The sequence below is a fragment of the Myxine glutinosa genome, chromosome 5 (assembly GCF_964187855.1).
Source record: "Myxine glutinosa chromosome 5, kmMyxGlut1.1, whole genome shotgun sequence".
NCBI classification, from domain to species: domain Eukaryota; kingdom Metazoa; phylum Chordata; class Myxini; order Myxiniformes; family Myxinidae; genus Myxine; species Myxine glutinosa.
Window position 1 is genome coordinate 110,143,281 of NC_136265.1, and position 11,157 is coordinate 110,154,437.

An 11,157-nucleotide genomic window follows, 5' to 3' on the forward strand; every position below is an offset into this window, starting at 1 on the left:
CCAAAATGTAGTTGGTCCACCTTTACATCATAATACTGTCGTGTCCCCAGGGTTAAGACCCCTGGGTGATGGATGACCGAAACGAGCTTCAACTCCGAGGCATATTTCGAACTTGGCGGGATTATCTTTTCACGCACGCGGGAAGGGTCAAAGTCTCATCTGATCGGGAACACACGGGGTTTAATGACTCGACCCACAAACATAAATACAAGACAGCAAAATTCACAATACAAGAATGAAATGCAAAAAATAAAAGATTTAATGAAAATGAATGCAAGGATAATAAAAACTAAATATATGGTGTGGTAAAACTAAACTCGAAGTGAGGGACCCTCCATACGGACACAGAGACACAAGGAAAGACAAAGAAAAGAAAATGCGTTTGGTGCGTTGGCCGGTACTCAGCCTGGCGTCTCCAAACGGCCCTCGAAAGCCTGGTGATCGTCGAACGGGTCTCAAGTAAAACACGCGTTGGCATTACGCCGCGCACACAGCCATCTTCCGGTGCGAGGCAAGCAGGAGAGAGCGCCTCCCTCGGTCTGCACGATCTTTCCACATTACACCAAGGCTCCGAACTCGACCCACCAGCGGACACGGCATGAAGCGCAGCCGTTCTTTAGCGCGACCACGACAAAGAGAAAGAGAAAGAGCGAGCGAAGGGACCATCCCTCACGCGAAGCCAGAGCCAGGACAAGAGCAAAAGGCAACCGCAGCCGTTCTCTTGAAAGCCAGCACAAAGAGAGAATACGACCACCTCCAATGAACGCCAGGACAGAGAGAGACAGAGAGACAGAGAGAGAGCGAGAGCGAGAGCGAGAGAGGGAGCGAGAGAGAGAGCGAGAGAGAGCTAAACTCCAAAATACAAACAGTTCATCTTTGTATCATTCTACATATACTGGTAACTCTACCAAAGTTGGTCAAAATCCCATCACTGGTTCACAAGTTATCGTGGCAACAGGATTTTGTTTTTAGCCAACATGACCTTTGACCTTTGACCTCGTGCGCCCACAATCTATTCAGTTCATCTTTACCTTATTTTGCATATACGCACCACGTTTGATTACGATCCATTCAGCCGTTCTCAAGTTATCGCGGTAACGAAAACCTATCACAGATGGACGAACGGACACACAGACAGACGAACAACCCGAAAACATAAACCCCCCCCCCCCCCCCCCCCCACCACCTCACCTCCCTCGATAAAACATTCGGCTTATAAGTCAATAATTTGGAAAAGCATTTTGGGGGCGAAAAACACAAAAACCCATTACCGACACAAAGTGAAAAGGTGAACATCCGCTTGAGTGTAGGACAGCGATAAAATGTTTTACCAGCTCAGAATACACCCTTTTACCTTTGTAACTTTGCTCTCATGAAGACCATAAAGCTATACGATACCAAATATCATGTGTCCTCCACCAAAGACTACTCACCTGCGCAGTAGAATCTTCCAAACTGCCGAAAGCATCTGTGACGGGGGAACCAATCACAGGATCATGCAAACCTACAGCACAAGGCAAGAGAAATGGAGATTTGTCCACAAATAAATGTCCCACAATGTTTAGATTGTAAAAAGAATATCAACTTTAACAAGTTTTACACTTCATAATCCCACACCTGGTTACCCTCCACAATCCTATAAAATGAATACAACAACAACAACATGCATTTTAAAGGCCATTTTCACTGCTAGAGCGGGGGTTAGCCTTGCGGTCCCCATGACAATCTTCTCCATTTTGCCCTATTTTCTGCATCTCTCCTTGTTAACCCCCTTGCCCGCATTTCTTCTTCCACCATCTTTAGCCAAGTCTTTCTCGGTCTTTCCCGTCTTCTACTTCCTTCTACATTTATTTCCATCACTCTTCTCAACCAGTCACTTTCATCCTTCCTCAACACATGACCAAACCATCTCAACCTGTTCCTCTTCACAGCATCAATCACAGGCTCTATTCCCATCATCTTTTGCAATTCATCATTTGTCTTCCTCTCTCTCAACGATACTCCGCACATCCGTCGAACCATTCGCATTTCCACCCTTTCCAACCTTCGTTGCTGCTCTACGTTCATTACCCATGTCTCGCTCCCATAAATCATAACACTTCTCACACATGCAGCATACACCTTTCCCTTCAGCTTCAACGACACTCCCCTCATCATCAGCACGCCACTCAATTCCCGAAACTTCTTCCATGCACATCTCACTCGAGCAACCGTTGCCGAGTCTGATCCACCTTCTCCATTCAGCATGTCTCCGAGGTAGCAAAATGTTTTCACACCTTCCAGCTTCACGCCGTCTCCAAGATCCAACTCAACATTTCCTCCATCTGCAGCTCCCTCTGTGCACACCTTACATTTGAATGTAGCTGCCACACTGGTTAATGACCCTCTCAGACCACTACATTTTTGATGAACCCACTCAGCGCACATTGTACACTGAATGGAGTTCACTCCGACACCCTTCCTACACACAGCACAGGGCCACTTCCCAGTTCTTTCCACCTCACCACATGCTTTACCACTTGCCATCACCTTCGTCTTTCCGATATTCACCTTCAGACCTTTTGTCTCCATACATTCCTTCCACGTGTTCATCTTTTCCTTCAGTCCATCCATACTTTCCGCAATCAACACCAGATCATCTGCATACAACAAATCCCACGGTAAACCCTCCTTTACGTTCTGAGCCAGCGCCTCCATCACAGCTACAAATAGTAGTGGACTTAGTACCGACCCCTGATGCACTCCCACCTTCACCTCAAACTCACCACTGTTCCCGTCCTTCGTCCTTACAGCTGTGCGCGCTCTTTTGTACATTGCCATCACTACTCTGATCAACCATTCCTCCACTCCTAACTTCCTCAATGCCCATGTCAATACTTTGCGTGGAACCCGATCGAATGCTTTCTCCAGATCAACAAACCCAAGAAACAACTTCTTCCTCTTCTCCATGTACTTCTCCTGCAACTGCCTCACAATGAAAAGCACGTCTGTCGTTCCTCTTCCTGGCATGAATCCAAACTGCATTTCGTCGATCTTCACTTTCTTCCTTATCCTCCTCTCCAACACCCTTTCCAATACCTTATTCCATGCTCCAATAACTTTATCACTCGGTACGAGCCACACTCCAGAGGGTCACCTTTCCCCTTGTATAGAGGGACGAGGGTACTCAGTTCCCAATCCACTGGAATGCGGCCTTCTTTCACCACCAGATTACAGATCTCTGTCATTCTCTTCACACCCCAACTTCCTGCTGCCTTCAACATATCTCCCACAACTCCCATCGGCCCTCCCGCTTTTCTACCCTTCATTGCTTTTATCGCTTCCTCAACTTCCTTCTCAGTTATCTTCTCTGGCGGTCCTAAAACTGGGTTACTCTCTATGTTGCCGTCCCATTCATTCTCTGTATTCAACAGCATTTCCATATATCTTTTCCATCTTCCTTTAATTCCATCTGGGTCGACAACGATTTGTCCCACTTCATCCTTCAAGCAACTCACCCCCATCACATCACACCTCTCTTTCGCTATCTGCTTTGCAATCCTGAACACTGCTTTCTGACCCTCTTCCGAATCCAAGCGTTCTCCGAACATTTTCCTACATGCCTCCTGCGCCTTTGCTACCTCTTTCTTTGCAGCCTTCGTGGCTGCCTTATAACTTTCATGCTCTGCTTTTTCTGCTCCCGTACCCTTCGCCTTCTGCCACTCCTTGAACTTCTTCCTATAATCCTATAAGATGAATGATCACCTCAATTCTATTATTCTCCATTCTGTGGATCCGACTCTCTGTATGTGTTTTCTTGTGGCCATCCCTTCAATCTCTCAACAGTGCTGCTCATAGTCACCTTCACATAATCATCATCATATTACCAGGTACCATTCTTTATCCAGAGTTCCATCCGGTTCCATATTACCAGGTACCATTCTTTATACAGAGATCCGTCTGGTTCCATATTACCAGGTACCATGCTTTATACAAAGCTTCGCCCGGTTCCATATTACCAGGTGCCATGCTTTATACAGAGCTCCGGTTCCACATTACCAGGTACCATGCTTTATACAGAGCTCCGTCCGGGTCCATATTAGCAGGTAACATGCTTTATAGAGCTCAGTCTGGGTCCATATTAACAGGTACCATGCTTTATACAGAGCTCTGTCCGATTCCACATTTCCAGGTACCATGCTTTATACAGAGCTCCATCCGGTTCCATATTAACAGGTACCATGCTTTATACAGAGCTTTGTCTGGTTCCATATTACCTGGTACCATGCTTTATACAGAGCTCTGTCCGGTTCCATATTACCTGGTAACATGCTTTATACAGAGCTCAGTCTGGGTCCATATTAACAGGTACCATGCTTTATACAGAGCTCCATCCGATTCCATATTACCATGTACCATGTACCATGCTTTATACGGAGCTCCGTCCGGTTCCATATTACCATGTACCATGCTTTATACAGAGCTCTGTCCGGTTCCATATGACCATGTACCATGCTTTATACAGCATAAAGATGAGCTCCGGTTTTGCCAAAGCAGTTTGATGTCTAAGGTTACCATTTTAACGAGTCGCCACTCCGACGTAGGATAGTCTGTGGAGTGCGGAGGAATTTGTAATTCGTTCAGGCTGCTGACGATAGCTCATGTACTCTTCGCGGAGGACACTGAAGGATACTTTACATCCACCAACTGATGCTGACAGGCAGGTCGCCCAGTTTAATGTCTATCCAAGATACAGCACACACATTGATGCCTCACCTGCCCACGAGACACCAGAATGGAAGTTTGTAGCTGGGTCTAGATTCAAACCAAGGCAAGATCGCTTGGAAGAGAATATGCGTACCTGTACGTCTTGGCCAGCCCGATAGTCATATGCTTTCTCTCTAACCGACCACTGCTCTACTCTCCTCTCCTCTCCCTGCCCAGTTACCTTCCCTTGCATTTACTCCATGCCACCGACTCATACACTCAGGTGAGACCTGGCCTCCCTGCCCCGCTACCTCCCCTTGTATTTACTCCATGCCACCAACTCATGCACTCATGTGAGATCTGGTCTCCCTGCCCCGCTACCTCCCCTTGTATTTCCTCTATGTTACCGACTCATGCACTCAGGTGAGATCTGGCCTCCCTGCCCGGCTACCTCCCCTTGTCCTCAATGCTACCGACTCATGCACTCATGTGAGATCTGATGTCCCTGCCCCACGACCCCCCCTTGCATTTCCTCTATGTTACCGACTCATGCACTCATGTGAGATCTGATGTCCCTGCCCCGCTACCTCCCCTTGTATTTCCTCGATGATACTGACTCATGCACTCATGTGAGATCTGGTCTCCCTGCCCCGCTACCTCCCCTTGCATTTCCTCTATGTTACCGACTCATGCACTCATGCGAGATCTGGCCTCCCTGCCCCGCTACCTCCCCTTGTATTTCCTCAATGCTACCGACTCATGCACTCATGTGAGATCTGGTCTCCCTATTTGTGAACGTGCTACTCTTTGTATTTAGCCCAACTAGACTTCTAAATCAAAAAAAATATTCATTCAATAATCCCAATGTGGAAAGTCCCATTTTCAAAATGTCTGATGGAAAGTTGCAAATTGTGTTCACCGGAACACAACTCGGTGAAAAGGTGACATATGAACTACCTTTTACGGCATAGCCCGAAGGCAATGTCGTCTAGAACAGCGTATGCCTGTCCGTATGTCCCCACAAATGTACACCAATCAGAGCTGAGGATCTGGTCACATGACAGGTGGACACCATTTAGTAACCATTACAGTTTCATATTTTACTAAAAGGAAATATAATAACCTTCTGTGGAATGTTTTGGAGTCCCAGCAGGTGTCATAAGGTAGGTAGGAGGTTTCAGAAATTCTGCAATGCAATTATGATTTTGAAATGCAATCGACATGGATCCCATCTCGATGTACATAAGCAGGGTAAAGGTTCAGGTTAATAGTGTTTGCATGTAGCCATAAGGGGCGTGGCTTTTGTGTTAACTAGTTCTAGGGCGTAAGATTAGACCCCAGTGTGTAGTTCGCCCCTGTGATTTTTCCCTTTGTTCTTATAAAACTCAGCCGGCCAGGCTATGGGCTCCATTAGTTAACCATGCCGCCAGAAACCAGCACATTTGCGAATCGGAAAGTAAACCCCGACATCATCCGAACATTCCCGAAGGATGGCTAGGCTCTGCCTCGGATGACCGGAATCGACAGGCCACGCCCTGAACTTCGTGCCTGGTTAAGGAGCCAGAGATTGATGAACAGAGCTCGGTGATTGGACAGAGTGCGACGTCAGCAGTGGAACATTTGAGAGCTAGGAGAGCAAAAAGAAGCCGTCTTGCCATCTCGGTCCCTCTTTTTGTGCTGGCGGTCGCATTCTCTTTTGTGCTGGCGGTCGCATACTCTCTTTTGTGCTGGCGTTTGGAGGCTGTCACATCCCCTCTTTTGTGCTGACGTCCGTTGAAGGCGGTCGCGGTCTCTCTTCTGGTCCTGGCATTCATTGGAGGCGGTCGCATTCTCTTTTGTGCTGGCTTTCAAAGAGGACAGCTGCGTTTGCCTTTAGCTCTCGTCCTGGTCTTGATCGCAGCGGTCGCTTGGTTGTTTTGCGTGGGAAGACGATGGGCGCTCGTCTGTATGCGCCGGAGAGATCATCGGAGCCGTGTTGGTGAAGAAGGGCCGCCTGCACGGATTGTCAGAGATTGCAGAAGAGCTAGGAGAGAGGGCAGGATGAGGAGGAGGACAAAATGGTAGGTGTTGATGGGAAGAGGGATAGTGAGAAGTAATATGAATGGGGGGGGGGGGGGGGCGACAGAGGGAAGTAGAAGATTGGTGGTGGTGGAGGAGGAGGAGGAGGAGGAGGAGAGGAGGAGGAGAGGAGGAGGAGGAGGAGGAGAGGAGGAGGAGGAGGATGAGGAGGATGAGGAGGATGAGGGAGAGGAATGAGTTGGAAGAGAGAGGGAGGAGGGAGGAGGATCTTTGGGGATGAGCGAGAGGCAACTTTGAGGAGGAGGAGGAGGTGATGGTGGAGTTTTGAGAAGGGGAGTGGTCGGGGGAATGTAATGATGGAATTGGGGTAGGAGGGAGTAGAGGAGGGGACATGGAGTAGGACATTGGTAAGGGATAGCGTTTGTAGGCTACAGAGTACAAGTGGAAAAGGGAACAGATAGGGAAGGGATTGACACTGAAGATGTACAAAAGGATGATTACTGAAATACAAACATCCATTGCAAGCTGGGGTTAGAGATTTTCAAGTCAGAAATATGTTTGAAAACTGTAGATAAGGGGTGATATAAAGGTGAGTTAAGAGATTGGAGCAAGGAAGAACTATAAGAGATTGAATTTTTAGAATCGGAATGATTGAAAGAGCGATTTGAAAAAAACCTTTTGGAAAGGAAGAAGAATGAATTGTAATATAAGAGAGAATGTAACACGAGAGCAAGAGGAAGTTGAACCATTTTAAAACAAAAACCGTGAAGACCATCTGGGTATTCACCGAAATAAGGGCAGGGATGCTGGGAGGATGAAGAACGCAGATAGAGTTTCAAAAATGAGGAAAAATAAGAAAATAAAACCATATTTTCAAGTCAGGTGGAGTGGACCTCAAAGGAACGTGGAGGTGTATATAAGTGACGGGGGTATGGTCTTTACCTTTTCAAGAACACACCCAATCACAATTTGATAGACTGTTTATTGCCCTTTGTACATGCAGCATGGAGGAACCAGGTCCCAGATATGCCCTGAGAACCCAGTTTCCTGGAAGCATAGCAACAAGCAACTTATATTTGTAGACCAAGAAGAGGGCGGCCTTCAGAAGGAAAAACAGACTTGAAAGGAAAAAAGCAGCCTCGAAGGGAGGGGAGTCATAGTCACCACAACAAACAACAACAGGCATTTTAAGACCATTTTCCCTGCTAGAGCAGTCATAGCGACGAGAGAGAAAAATAGCTTTGAACTCAAGGTTGCTTTGAATGAGTTCCAACAAGAACTATCAAAAGCCCCACAAGGGAAAAGGGGCCAAGGGTCACACTCACACACACACACACACACACACACACACACACACACACACACACACACACACACACACACACACACACACACACACACACACACACACACACACACACACACACAAAATACATTGTAAATACTTCGAATTCCTGCGTAAGCACTTGGTTAGTACCGTAGGAGGGACTCCTTTTTACATTTTTATTTGAAGGTTAGGTAAATGCAGGTTTGAGTGAAAAGAGAAAGCTTGACGGAGATCGTGAAGGGGTATGTTGAATACTTCAAACAGAATGGGGATGCAAAGGTGAAATCGGTAAGATGGACGAAGGGGAGGGAAGAGACAACACGTGGTCGCCGCCAGGTGGTGTGTGGTGAGGAGGGGAATTTATTTATATATTTTTGATGTGTATATATATATATAAATATAAATATAAATATAAATATAAATATATATAAACGTGAAATATATAAATATATAAATAAATTTTCATTTATAAAATATAAATGAAAATATATAAATGTATATATACACAAAGAATTAAGTTAAGCACCCCCCCGTTTTTTTACAACCTCGCACATTACAAGTTTGTTGTTGTCAAAACAGTGTAATATACCCATGATATTGCTATATTTTCTGGAGAAGTGATATTATGGTCACATAAAAACATAACAATCATGCCGTTTTCAATATTTTATTCTGAATAATTTAAGGTGAAATTTTTTGGGAATTTTAGGCATATTTTCACCTCAATTTAAGTATGGAGCTATAGGTCCATCACGGACAGTGTGGATGACGTTTATGTTTTCTAACGTACAGTCATTGTTCTGAGAAGACCTCTAGCGATCTTTGCGTCAATAACGTGTGTAGGACCCACGTGATCGGATCACTGACTCAACCCTACGTCTCATAGACCCTGTCCTGTAAGCCGTCGTATGCGTTGCTGTGGCAGGTTGTTCCATTCCCGATGTAATGCACGTTCCAATTCATCCAGATTGGCTATTGGAGGGACCATCTTCGCAATTTGTCGTCCCAACATGTCCCAAACGTGCTCGAGGGGGTTCAGGTCAGGACTGTACGCAGGCCAGGGGATGGTTGTCACAGCACCTTGCTCCATCCGATCACGTGGGTCCTACACACGTTATTGACGCAAAGATCGCTAGAGGTCTTCTCAGAACAATAACTGTACGTTAGAAAACATAAACGTCATCCACACTGTCCGTGATGGACCTATAGCTCCATACTTAAATTGAGGTGAAAATATGCCTAAAATTCCCAAAAATTTTCACCTTAAATTATTCAGAATAAAATATTGAAAACGGCATGATTGTTATGTTTTTATGTGACCATAATATCACTTCTCCAGAAAATATAGCAATATCATGGGTATATTACACTGTTTTGACGACAACAACCTTGTAATGTGCGAGGTTGTAAAAAAACGGGGGGGGTGCTTAACTTAATTCTTTGTGTATATAAATATATATTCACGTGAAAAAGTAAGTACAGTACACAGTAAAAAAGTTTTTCCACATATTTCAACAGCTATTTGATCTTCATTTCAACAATACTGACAGATAAAGGTGATATAATATAACAAATATCATGAAACATTTACATTTTGTAGTCCATTGTATAATTTAAATAAACATAAATGCAAATTTCGCATGTGGAAAAAGTAAGTACACCCTTGGCTCTAATAGGTGGTATTGCCCCCTTTGGCAGAAACAACCTCAAGTCGGTGTTTCTTATAACTGTCTACCAGTCTCTGACATCGACTGGGAGAAATTTTTCCCACTCCTCCATGCATAATTATTTCAGCTGTGCAATGTTTGAGGGTTTCTTGCATGCACAGCTTGTTTCAAATCCCCTCACAACATCTCGATGGGATTTAGATCCGGGCTTTAACTTGGCCATTCCAGAACCCTCCATTTCTTTCTTTTCAGCCATTCCTTGGTGGATTTACTGGTATGTTTAGGGTCATTGTCATGTTGCAAGGTCCACCTTCGGTTGAGCTTCAACTTTCCGACAGATGGCCTCACATTATCCTCAAGCACCCTCTGGTACAATGAAGAATTCATAGTGGATTATATGATGCTGAGCTGCCCAGGCCCTGATGCAGCAAAGCTGCCCTAAAACATAATATTTCCACCACAAGGCTTTACAGTTGGTATCAGGTTCTTGTGGTCAAATGCTGTCTTTGGTTTTCGCCAAACATGTCTTCTGGTACTGTGGCCAAATAGCTCAGTCTTGCCCTGATGTTCTTTCTGGACAGCAAAGGTTTCCTCCTGGCACACCTCCCATGTAGAACAAATTTGTGCAGCCTCTTTCTAATGGTAGACTCGTGCACTTTGACATCAACAGTGGCAAGAGCTACCTGGAGGTCTCGTGATGACATTCTGGGGTTCTTGGAGACTTCTTTCAGCATCTTGCGGTCTGCTCTCGGGCTGAACTTGCAGGGGGCGGCCTGGCCTGAACAAGTTGGCAGTTGTTTGGAATCTTCTCCACTTGTAGATGATCTTCCGTTTTAAATCCCTTCCCAGACTCGTAGGCATCTATAACCTTCTTTCTGAAGGCCTCAGATAGCTCTTTTGATCTCGGCATGGTGACGCCACACACTTCAACAACAAAGAGCAAACCAAACTAAATTTCTGAGGTTTAAATAAGACAAGTTCCTCCAAGATCCTCTCTAACGATGTTCTAATCATTTGCACCTGAGATGGTGCACCTGATTCTAATTTTAGGTATTTGAAGTAATGATAAATGTGGGGGTGTACTTACTTTTCCACATGCGAAATTTGCATTTATGTTTATTTAAATTATACGATGGACTACAAAATGTAAATGTTTCATGATATTTGTTATATTGTATCACCTTTATCGATCAATATTGTTGAAATGAAGATCAAATAGCTGTATGTTGAAATATGTTGAAAAAGTCAAAACTTTACATGGGGTGTACTTACTTTGTCACGTGAATATATATATATATATATAATTAGTGGAGGGGAAGGGGGAGGGGGAGAGGGGGAGGTGAGGGGGGAGAAGGGGGAGGGGGGAGTGGAGGGGAAGGGGGGGAGGGGGAGGGGGGGAAGGGGAGGGGGAAAGGGGAGGGGGAGTGGAGGGGGGAGGGGAAATGGAGGGGGGAGTGG

General features: G+C 45.3%; 1 protein-coding gene across 1 annotated transcript in view; it reads right to left on the minus strand.

The window, feature by feature from the left end:
* The window catches only part of LOC137414062 (ADP-ribosylation factor-binding protein GGA1-like), a 98,191-nt gene that overhangs the window by 36,579 nt on the left and 50,455 nt on the right, over window positions 1–11,157 (minus strand). Inside the window, exon 10 of the mRNA XM_078777403.1 lies at window positions 1,434–1,559. Within this exon, the coding sequence (XP_078633529.1) occupies window positions 1,434–1,559 (126 nt within the window). The remainder of the gene's footprint in view (window positions 1–1,433; window positions 1,560–11,157) is intronic.